The 12,363-nt window shown below is 40.6% G+C and overlaps 1 protein-coding gene across 17 annotated transcripts in view; it reads left to right on the top strand.

The window, feature by feature from the left end:
- DST (dystonin) overlaps positions 1-12,363 on the top strand; it is a 566,706-nt gene that overhangs the window by 300,368 nt on the left and 253,975 nt on the right. For 14 of the 17 annotated variants that reach the window (XM_044290838.1, XM_044290839.1, XM_044290836.1 and 11 more), the window contains 12 exons: positions 1,919-2,038; positions 2,689-2,784; positions 2,869-2,996; positions 5,382-5,475; positions 5,662-5,816; positions 5,901-6,429; positions 6,744-6,872; positions 7,443-7,520; positions 9,572-9,733; positions 10,334-10,438; positions 11,459-11,554; positions 12,155-12,280. In XM_044290838.1, coding sequence (XP_044146773.1) covers positions 1,919-2,038; positions 2,689-2,784; positions 2,869-2,996; positions 5,382-5,475; positions 5,662-5,816; positions 5,901-6,429; positions 6,744-6,872; positions 7,443-7,520; positions 9,572-9,733; positions 10,334-10,438; positions 11,459-11,554; positions 12,155-12,280 — 1,818 coding nt within the window. Of the gene's footprint in view, positions 1-1,918; positions 2,039-2,688; positions 2,785-2,868; positions 2,997-4,883; positions 5,205-5,381; positions 5,476-5,661; positions 5,817-5,900; positions 6,430-6,743; positions 6,873-7,442; positions 7,521-9,571; positions 9,734-10,333; positions 10,439-11,458; positions 11,555-12,154; positions 12,281-12,363 lie in introns of those variants that run through there. The other 3 variants (XM_044290851.1, XM_044290845.1, XM_044290850.1) reach the window with 3 other exon arrangements.

The raw sequence follows: 12,363 nt of genomic DNA, 5'->3' as shown, positions 1-12,363 counted from the left end.
TTCGTCGTCATAACCGACTTGAGTGGGCAAATGCTCACATTCAATGGCATCTGGCACGTTGGAGAGGCATTCTGTTCATGGATGAATCCCGGTTTTCAATGTTCAGGGCAGATGGCAGACAGCGTGTGTGGTGTGTCATGTGGGTGAGCGGTTTGCAGACGTCAACGTTGTGGATCGAGTGGCCCATGGTGGCCGTGGGGTTGTGGTATGGGCAGGCATATGTTATGGCCCATTGTTGTGCCATTCATCCACGACCATCACGTTGTGTTGTATGCACGGATCTGTACACAATTCCTGGAAGCTGAAAACATCCCAGTTCTTGCATGGCCAGCATACTCACCGGACATGTCACCCATTCAGCATGTTTGGGATGCTCTGGATCGACGTATACGACAGCGTGTTCCAGTTCCTGCCAATATTATGCAACATGCAACTTCACACAGCAATTATAGAGGAGTGGACCAACATTCAACAGGCCACAATCAACAACCTGATCAACTCTATGCAACAGAGATGTGTTACACTGCGTGAGGCAAATGGTGGCCACACCAGATGCTTACTGGTGTTGTCCCGTCCCTCCCCCCCCCCCCCCGTAAGGAAAAACTGCGATATCTGTGGCATTGTGCTGTGTGATCAAACTGCACATTTCAGAGTGACCTTGTATTGTGGACAGTCTAAGGCACACCTGTGCAATATTCATGCTGTCTAATCAGCACCTTGATATGCCACACCTGTGAGGTGGGATGGATTATCTCGGCAAAGGAGAAGTGCTCACTAACACAGATTTAGGCAGATTTGTGAACAATATTTGAGAGTAATGGGTCTTCTGTGTATGTAGAAAGTGTTTCAGATCTTTGTGATCATCTCATGCAAAATGGGAGCAAAACCGAAAGTGTTGCGTTTATATTTTTGTTCAGTGTATATTTTTTGTTGATTTTGCTGTGGATTTTGCTGACTTCCATAGGGTGAAATTCATGGTGGAAATATGCAGAATATATTGACCTGCTGCAGATTTAAGAACTGTACCGCGGGCTAGTTGGTGCTACAGATTTTTTATTTTTTTTTGCAGTGTGTGGTTGAGTTTTCTTGAAACTTATTTACATTTGTGGTAATGTACAGCACCCCGAATCAACCCCATGCAAATCTGCAGTGGCAAATCTGTAGCAATTCAGTCCCGTTTGCATGTACGCTTAAGGTGGCCATACTTAAAGGGGTTATCCAACCCCTAAAATGCTGCACCATACGCCCGGGCCCCTCACACACAATATAATTACCTTGCTCCCCGGCACCCACGTCACTCCTGCCGCTGCTTCTCCCTGTGCGTGGCTGAAAACATCCACTGTCGGGGAGGGGGGCAGCCAATGGCAGGCGGCGAGGGGGATGAGTCTCCCTAGCACCTTGGGTGATGCTAGAGAGGCTTGTCACAGCCTGACATTGGATGCCCCCCTCCCGACTACGGATGGCAGTGCGGGGAACAGGAGCGACGCGGGTGCCAGTGAGCAAGGTAAGTATATTTTGTGGGTGAGGGTGAGGGGCCCGGGCGTATAGTGTAGCATTTCAGGGGTTGGTTAACCCCTTTAACATTTATATCAATCTCGGATATCTTTGCATATCCACAGGCATTTGCATGTTGTTTTTTCTTGATAGGTTTCTTTATAGAACCTGTAAAACACCAGGAAATTCCCATGTGTAAAATTGAAAAACCGCCAATTACTCCTGTAAAAACACCATGAAAACAAATGGCGTTTTTACATACAGTAAACCGAAAGGAGCATGCAAGGAGATCTTCAGATAACTGTTGAGCAATCCCTCATTTGGCGGTCAGCTGTTCCTCCCACTTCTCATGCATTCTCTGCTTGTGCTTTCTTTTATTATATGTGATGTAACATTAAGTATATTTGTATTCTTTTTGTTTTAGGATGTTGAAGTAAAATGGATAGAATATCAGAATATGGTGAATTACCTCATCCAATGGATTAGGCACCATGTAGCGTTAATGTCTGACAGAAGTTTTCCAAACACTGTTGCAGAACTAAAGGTAAGGGTTCGCTTCTCTTATGTATGCCATGTTTTTTTATTTGAATGCAAGTAAACACATAATAAACGGCATAAATGGTAATGTAGGAAAATTAGCAGCAAAACCTGTCAATGCCCATTCTGTTCACATAAAGGGATTGTAAACATTTTGTGGGGCTATTGGCAAACTTCTCCCTTCTGGGCAGATCTGGGAAAAGGAAGCATGCTTACTTGCTTCCTGGTGCTGGCTCCCGGCATCCTCTACGGACTCAGGGCTTCTCTTGGCTCCCTTGCTTTAAACATTCTGCTTGACGTCGCTTCAGCCAATTGCTGGCCACAGCGGATCCCTGATGTCCTTGCATCCTGGCAAATAATCTCATGAAGCATGGGGAGATGATCACCGTTGCGGTCAGTGATTGGCTGCAGCAGTGTCAATAGTTTACATCCCGTAGAGCAGTCAAGGCCCAGGAGCGAAGGAGTCAGCTCCCGGAGGGGCGAGGGGGTATTGCCAACCCCTGTTCGGTATGTGTTAAGCAATCTCTACACTCATAATTTTAATTTACCACCATATGCGTAGTTTTCTAGGCAGTATTACAGTTCATACCACACAAAATATGTCAAATACACATTGATAACACTATTTTTAACTCGACTGCTCTGTTACCTTCGCAGGCACTTTATAACCAATACTTGCAGTTTAAAGAGAAAGACATCCCACCAAAGGAAGCAGAAAAAGAAAAGATCAAGCACCTGTACTCACTGCTGGAAGTAAGTATGGCTTTGATGTGGATAATGCATTATCTTTGTGGATTTATGAAGCACTTGACATTGAGACTTGTTTTTTTTGTCAAGGCTTGGATTGAATTTGGACGCATCAAGCTTTGTCAGGGATATCATCCAAATGACATCGAAAAAGAATGGGGAAAGCTAATCATCGCTATGTTTGAACGGGAGAAAGCATTAAGACCGGAAATTGAAAGGTATTTATATGGTGGTTCATTGTTTGCCATTATGTTCTCATAGAAGTACGAAGTACACAATGACGTGTCATGAATTATTACCTTCCGGGATCCATTTCTTGGAGTTTTACTGACCCCTGTATATAAAACTGCAGTCGAACCAAAAGCAAATGTCACATGACAAATCTAAAGCAGGGGTGTCATATTTAGAAGGTTTTTCTGGGTTTAGGGTATCAGATTAGTGGGGATCCAACTGGCATCCCTGAAGATCAGCTGTTTAAAGGGGCCACAGCGCTTACGTGAGTATGACCAAGCTGAAATGCCCGCACAATCATTACAAAGAGATGTTTGACCGTTTATACAGATTATATTCATAATTTCATATATAAACTAGAATGGTGATAGAGATACATTTTAACCCTTTGGTGCCATCTGCTGTACATTTAACCATTGGTGCTATGTAGTTAACGCTAAGTGCTGTAAATTGATGCTAAGTGGTCATATGCACAAGTTTCCTTGCGGCACTAAAACAAAAAAATTAAAATAACGTGAATACATAGTAAAAATTAACAATATCCAAAGTGACCCCAAATTTTTTTTTTCCCCTTACAAAAAGTACAGAAAAATAAAAATGTTAAAAAGTTTACATAATTGTTATCGTCACGACCACAATGAAGCGTGGTATAAAATGTATGCATTATTCATAAAACACGGTGAATGCCATAATCAAAATAAGTAAAAAAACACAGCAGAATTTGTGTTTTATTGTTATCAGCCATAGCCCAGAAAGAGAATACAAGTAAGGCTACTTTCATACTTGCGCTTTCCCTTTCCGCTATTGAGATCCGTCATAGGATCTCAATAGCGGGGAAAACACTTCCATTTTGTCCCCATTCATTGCCAATGGGGACAAAACTGAACTGAACGAAACTGAGTGCACTAGAATGCATTCTGTTCTATTTGGTTGCGTCCCCATCGCGGACAGAATAACGGTGCAAGCAACATTTCTCTGTCCGCGACTTTCACACCAGCATTTTTGCTGGATCCGTCATGGATAAGCAAAAACGCTTCCGTCATGATAATACAACCGTCTGCATCTGTTATGAACGGATCCGATTGTATTAGATTTCAAATTGTCGAGACGGCAATAGACACAATAGAAAACGGATCCATTCCCCATTGACTTTCAATGGTGTTCATGAGGGAGCCGTCTTGGCTATTTTAAATCTAATACAACCGGATCCGTTCATAATGGATGCAGACGATTGTATTATCATGACGGAAGCGTTTTTGCTGATCCATGACGGATCCAGTAGCCTTACCTGCTTTACTGTCTTCTCACTTAAGGAGTGATTCGTTTTCATGGTTTGTCCTTAGAGGCAGGATAGATGTGTGTAAAGCACACATTGCCCATACAGTGTTCCTGCCTGATATGGCAGCTCGGGGGGAGTTTTCGAGTAGGGTCAGTTGCATGTTCTCATCATTTAGTATTCAGTGCAAAGAGCACTAAATGTTAAAACCGTTCATCTTCTTCTACTACAAGATCCCCAATGTATGCGAGTTTCTCCTTGGTTATCACATTGAATAGAACTAATAGCTTGAAACCCTCTGGCATGCTGCAAGACTGTCTTTGCCAGACAAGGCGCTTGTGCATGTTAATTGTTTCCTGCTCATAGCGCTGGGATGTAAACATTGCTGGTGTATCTGCACCGAGACTTGGAACGGTCTGATTGAGAATACCTGAAATAGTTGGCAGATCCACTTCCCACAGACGCCCAAATGAAGCTGATAAGCCCAAACTTGCTCAGTGTTAAAGCTAGGGAGGAAAGGCAGACTCCAACTGGTAAATGTGGCTGCAGGCAAAATCCTTTGAAGAGCAATGTGAATATTATTTGCTGGGGTTTGAATCTACATGTTAGAGCCTATTTAAGAAAGGACGCTAGTGGTACTCTTAGCCAGTAGGGATATATTTTCGTTTCTGGAAGCTGTACATTCTGGAGGCTTTTTTACGCTTACCTTTTATCATACTGTCAGTTTGGATGGGTGACTGCGGGTCAGTAGTATAAAAATGAACGGCACCTGTTATGGCTACTACAGTAGTGACTCTGTACTCACGGGGAGCGATCGCACGAGTGTCGGCTCCAATGAGAACTTACTGTCAGTTAACTGCGGTCCTACAATGATACATTCATACATAAGCTTTGGTGGTGAGCAGTCGAGCAGCACGTGGTATGTGTTATTATGGTTTTTCTACATTTATAAATTATAATTAATATAATTATAATTAATACAATAATTTTTATTATGTGTAGTGTGTATAGATAGAAGATAGAGCGATAGATGATAGATATTAGTGTCATATGGTTTTCCTGATCTGTTTTATCTGTTATTATCGCTTTCTTTTAGGCAAGAGATGCTGCAACAGATTGCAAACCGAGTGCAGAGAGATAGTCTTGGATGTGAAGATAAGCTGATATTAGCTCGGAGCGCTCTTCAAGCTGTGAGTGTTCCTTACACAAGTTGACTGTCACTTGATTGCCTTTCAGGATAGTTTGCTTGATTATTTAATTTCATTCGCATTAGATGCTCATGACATTTCAGCAAGTACAAGTCTAACAACATGATGAACTTGGCTTGTTATACAAACAGAGTGACAGACCCTAAGCCCTTTGTTCCCTTATTACAGGACACCAAACGGATGGAATCTGGAATCCAGTTTCAAAATGAAGCTGAGATTGCTGGTTACCTGATTGAATGTGAAAATCTACTGCGACAGCAGCTTGTGGACGTCCAGGCGCTTGTAGATGGAAAGTACTATCAAGCAGACCAGTTAGTGCAAAGGTAATACAGCTTGTGTGTACGTTGTAGAAAGCGTGCCTTGCTCATTATCATCACTCTGTAATAATTATGGCTACCTCTCTGCAGGGTGGCTTCCTTGCGGGATGAACTACTGTCATTAAGAAATGAATACTCCTCGTTATACAGCAAGGGACGGATGATTGCGTCTGATCAGACACAACTTATGTTATCAGGAATATCACAAAGCCTAAACTCAGGATTTTCACAAAGCTTGAACCCTGTAAGAAACTCTTCAATGTCCCACAATATGACACCAATGTCACCCACCAGCCTGACTCCAAGTATATCTAGCAGCATGTCTCCTGGTCTCCTGCCAAGTGTTGTTCCTGGTCTGCCATCCAGCCTTGCAACTAATATGTCTCATGGCTTTAATTCACATTTGACTCCCGTGACACCAACACTTGCACCAAGCTTTAGCCCAGGTTTTATCCAAAACTATGCAACTGGGATGAACTCAAATGCATTACAGTCACTCAAGCTCATGCAAGTCAAGAAACCCTTGAGGAAATCATCTCTTGCTGATCAAAATTTGCCCGAAGAAGAAGTGAATGTTAAATTCGTTCAAGACCTCTCCAACTGGGTGGAAGAAATGCAGGTAAAGTCTTTGGACTCTATCCATGGAACATGGAATACCCTCTACATACCAAGCAATATGACACTGCTGTATGAGTCTACCTCCTTGCGGTATCGTCAGTTTAGTGTATAGAATATGCTATCCAACTGATTATTAATATGCTACTCTATTTATGGCAGAGTTGGATACAAGTGTAGCAGCAAGATGATATTTTCTATATGTTATAGCGGAACATGGTGGTTGGCTATGGTAATGCTTAATGATGAGCACATAACATTTTATGAAATATTTGCCTTCATATCTGTGGTCCCAAACATATTAATGTTTCCTCACAGATACAACTGGACCGCGGAGAGTGGGGTTCAGACTTGTCCAGCATTGAGATGCATTTAGAGAATCACAGGACCTTCCATGGGGTTGTTGAAGAATTTGATACCAGTCTAAAAGAGGCCAAAATGAACGAGGTATTGGTATAGTCGTGTCTGAATACTTTCCAACGTAGTTATTAGCTTCGCCCAATGGATTTTTGACACAATAGCGATGATTTTTTTCCCCCAAGAAATAGTTCTCCTCTTGCTATGTCAGATATTTCCATTTCAGAAAGAACATCATTTAATCTTAGCACTTAATTCCTTTGCCCTCCCTGCGGGTTATATTATGCCTGTGCTTGCTTGAAGTTCTCCATTCTAACATTAGCACATTGTGCACTATTATTATGCCTCTGGTTATAAATCAGCACATAGTTTATATGACTTATTATGTTACCTGGGACCTGTCATCGCTTTGCTGTTCTGAGAACATATTTAGTCTTGTTTCTACGACTAGATGTGAACACCCAGTGAAATTATAATTTCATACATCACTTATATAGAACTGGGTGTGTTCACTGGTCTGGGGTGCAAACTAAGTAAAAGTAGGACAGTCTTTTGACATGCATCATCTTTGTATATGATGACTATAACATATATACGTCTCCCAGTTTCTTTTTCCATATATGCATTATACATTACTCTTATTATTCTCTTTTTTTACAGCTCCACATGTCAGGTCCTTTGAAAAGTTCTTATACTGATATCCTCAACAAAGTTGAGAGCTCCTATTCAAAGTTACTGGTAAGGCAATAGCACCATAACATTTTATGTCAGTGCAGCTCACAAGGTGAGCACTGGTGACCTGCACTAGATGCCCCTGTATGTTTGTTTGTTCAGTTTATGATGAGCGCAGGACTCAGAGAGGGGATCGCAAGGTCCCTGTCTCCTTCATGCTGGCAGAACTTTCTGATAATTGGAACATGTCAGCAAGTAATGTATTGCTTGATGATTACATCAATTATTGTCAGTATAATTCTTTCTTCCAATTTTGTTCACAATTTTTTTTTTTTTGTTTAAAGTGGTTTGTCAGCTTAAAGGGGTTCTCCGGGAATTAAGAAAATGAAATACTTAAATATTACTTTATTATAAATATATTACCAAATACCTTTCATTAGTTATAATGGCTCGTTTTGTGCAGCAAGCAATCATTAGGGAAAATAAAATGGCCGCTGTCCTATTAGTACACACAAAACCTGTCCTAATTACATAGGAGGACAAGTTAAAGAGCTGCGTCATCTTCCTCTCTTACTTGGCAGGGATTATGATCCTGAATACAGTTTAATATGATCTTCAGATGACTCTCTGTAGGAATGAAGTTCATTAGGAGACATGATTTACAGAGAGGATAGTGGGGGTTTAGATAATGAGCAGCAGCACTTGTATGCAGTCTCCATTACCACAGTCTGTCCTGTCCGTCCTCTCTGTACTTCATGTCTCCTCATGGACTCCATTCTTACAGAGATTCTGCTAAAGATCTTATCAACTGTATTCTGGATCGTAATCCTTGACAAGCAGAGCAGAGAGGAGGATGAGGCAGCTTTATAGCTCAGTGTTGTAAAGTAACTTGTCCTGTTGTGTGATTAGGACAGGTTTTGTGTGTGCTAATAGGATGGCCGCCATTTTATTTCTCCTAATGATTGCTCCCTAGACAAATTAAACCATTATAGCTAATAAAAGGTATTCGGGAATATACTGTTTTTATACTAAAGTGATATTTAAGTATTTTCATTTTCTTCTTCCCGGAGAACCTCTTTAATATGCTGTCCTATGTGAGGGAAGTATATTATAGCCTCAGGTCCATACTTCTAAATGACACACAAAACATACCATTTGGAGACTAAGAGTGCTGAAAGAATACACCAGATACATATTTATGGATACTGGTGTTTTCCTGGGGGGCACTCACCCCTACCTCCTCTGTCTTTTGGTGGTAGTGATTACCAGGTTGCTGTGTATGCATGTACACACATTATCCTGTTAGTCACTACAGAGAGGAGCTGGGGTGGGGGAGTGCTGATTTCATGAATTTACCAGACTCTGTGTGACCAGCGTATTCTTGGAGCTCTCCTGGTAGCTGAATGTTACATTTTTGTGCTGTTTTGTCCACATGGAATAGGGACCCGTAGCTGTAATGTGGCGCCCTTACATAGGACAGCATATTAAGCTGACAGATCTGCTTTGATAAGCCTCAGTGACCTTTTAGGAAAGTATAATGAGCAGTTTTACTGAGTCCTTGAAATATAGATATCCATCTTTTGCACATTACAATCTGTAACTGTATGCTCTCCTAACCTGTTTGGTACATTTTCATGTCCCCTATGAAATTACACTTCTGCAGCATATTTTCCCATAACTCTGCATTGTGCTGTTGTTCTCTCTGAAAATATATTAATAAATTGATGACTGAATGTTACAATTTTTTTTGTCATTGGAGTATAACCCCAAACATTTCTAAACACAATCTATTTACAAGGGGAATGATAGCACGCAGTTGTCATTTCCAAGAGGAATATCAGAGAATTGGTATTTCATGGGGAATACAATTATATACTAAGCCAGGTATGTCTCGGTGCTGCAGGGTACTCTATAAGTTAGGGTTTGTCACCAATGATGTACAGGAATGACATGTTTCCTACTGCTACTGTTCGAGTGACAGCATAATCACTATCACCTCAATGTAATCATAGGCATGATGAGGCCATGGTGGTTAATCTGCACACATTTTGATAGTTCCTAATATATATATATATATATATTTATTTATTTTTTTCCCCATAATTCGTTTTAATAAGCAAACATCAAGAAACCGTCAAAAGAACCTGGACTCCCTTCACAGTTTTGTCACAAGAGCCACAAGGGAGCTGATATGGCTGAATGAAAAAGAAGAGGAAGAAGTAGCCTATGACTGGAGTGATAGAAACCAAAACATACCAGCTAAAAAGGACTACCATGCTGTAAGTGTCCTGACTTCAGCTAGACCAAAACTCCTGCACTGGGTTCAGAATACTGATAAACGTTCCTCCGGATAGGCCATCATCATCAGATTGGTTGCAGTTTGACTCTCGGTACTCCTGTATATCATCTGTTTGAAGGGGGCTGTGATGCTTCTACAGGGGATGCAACCTCTTCATTGTTTATGTTGGGACATCCGGTTGCATTCTGTCTACTTAGTAGCAGTGGTGCATGGTATTGCTCATGATTTAGCTCCATTCAGTTAGGCTAAACCCGTGAGCCGATCCACAGCACTCAAAGTGAAATACTGCAATGGTTTCTACTGCAGAATATACAGCGGGTTTTGCCTAGGCAACATCTGCTGTATGAACGGTCCCTAAAGGAGTAGGCCACTTTATAACTATTGTTTAAAATAAGCCCCTTTTTACTATTACCAGGTTACCCTGATCCCTCATGTAAACAAATGGGATGCCTAATCTCTGAATCCACGTACAAAGCACATCTTCATTGTTCTAAAGCTCCCGACTAGAATCTATGGCCTCCAGCGACGTATTAGAAAAGAACCATATTTGTTAACTTATCTCTGATCTCTATTTATGAAGGATTTAATGAGGGAACTTGATCATAAAGAAGAAGTTATTAAATCTGTGCAAGATACGGCAGAACAGTTGTTGCTCCAGAATCATCCTGCAAGATCCAGTATTGAGGTGAGCACAGCAAATCTTTTCCTCATTTTCTTTAGTTTTTAACTGTCCAATAGACATGATTAGTGAAAAGGTGCAATGTATTTTAGTAACATGGAAATCCAGTATGGCTTACTAAATTCTAACATGGGAAATATACCAAAACTATAATACACTTACCCTTGTTTTTCTGTGTTGCTCTGGCAACATGGGTGCTGCTCCTACGACAACCAATTGAGGCCATTGCTGTTGGGGACATTGAGTCAAAATGATGTTGTGACATGTTATAGACACGTACAAAAGTCATATTGTTGAAGTCTGTGATTGCACTATTGATTTTGGAGCAGCGCCAGTAATGATTGATGGGTGGTCGGTAGTTGTCTCACAATCGGATATTTGCCTATAAGGCCCACATTCTCCTTTGCTTGTTGACAGTCAGAATAGCCTAATATGCTACCCTGTTCCCGCAAATGAAATAAAATGGATCCAATATAAGTGAGATTTTCCAGAGATCTGTATCAAGATGGATCATAATAGATCTGTTATCATTTCTGTTTTCACTGACGTGTGAGCAGGACTCTATATTGACAGGTTTTACTACATATTATAGTAAATCTTATACTTACTGGAGATTAGTGAATTTAGACTTTTCATTGAAAATGCGTAAAAAATGACAGTACAATATATGTGGATAGGGTTTCTACATACCCATTATATACACATAGCAGTGAATACGCAGGGCGGAAAGTGGGTTTTCACTTCGACTTTCACCCTTTGCCATATAGCACATCTTGATGTAGATTTTGCTGTGGATTTGTGGCAGAAGCTGGAACGGCCACCTTCCTTTCCGATTCACCCTAATGTTGGAGAGGATAAAGGACCTGTACGTTTCTATTTTTTAAATTTATATTAATCCACAGTTCTAATGTTCATATACACACAATCTTCTCTAGAACATGATACAAGGAACTCTGTTTTATTTAACCTAACTTTTCTTTGGGTGCATGATGCTACATAATTGCCTACCTCTCTTGCCACCTCTAGGCCTACAAAGCAGCTATGCAGACACAGTGGAACTGGATTCTGCAGCTGTGCAGTTGTGTAGAGCAACATATACGACAAAACACTGCCTACTATGAGGTATTTCATCAATTTCCTTTACATATATTTGTGTGGAAGTGAAATGCTCATTCTGTAGATGTGCTTTCACCACATGTTTGGTGGCCATATATGCATTATCTGTCATAGGAGTATGAAAAGCAGGTCATAGATGTGCACATATTACTGGATGATGATGAGAATTAGTTTTTTGTAGAGTTTTTTCTGATTAATGTTGAATATGTTATAATGAACTATATGGTAAGGGGTTGTCCAAAGTAAATCTTCTATAAATCTTCCAAAGTAAATCTTCAATAAAAAATGGTGTACCACTCCATTGATTATAGCCGCTCGTCCTTATGGTCCTGGCACACTGTGAAAATCTTCATCTCTATGCTTATACATACATTTTAGCGTGGCTCATAATATGGTGAGCATAAAAATCTCTGCGTTATTTGGGATCTCTGTGTTACAAATCCCAAGTATGATGGTGTCCACCAGCCCTTTGAGAAAAGACAGATTTGCAGAGTGCCTCATTATATGACTCCACAAGTGATCACTATTCCAAAATTACCATTAAAACACTATTCCAGATTTAAAGCTCTGAAATGTATTTGACTTATGTTGTTTAAATTATTGTAGTATTTCAGTGAAGCCAAAGATGCCACAGACTACCTGAAGAGCTTAAAAGATTCCATACTGAGGAAGTATAGCTGTGATAAATCAACCAGTGTGCATAAACTGGAAGACTTGGTGCAAGAGTCAATGGTAATGAACACAAACGACTGTTTTCTTTGATAGCCTTTAATATATTAGATACATATGGAATTATGAATGCTATGTAGTGGAGA

Source organism: Bufo gargarizans, chromosome 4, assembly GCF_014858855.1.
Source record: "Bufo gargarizans isolate SCDJY-AF-19 chromosome 4, ASM1485885v1, whole genome shotgun sequence".
Taxonomy (NCBI): domain Eukaryota; kingdom Metazoa; phylum Chordata; class Amphibia; order Anura; family Bufonidae; genus Bufo; species Bufo gargarizans.
This window is presented reverse-complemented; position numbering and strand designations above follow the sequence as displayed.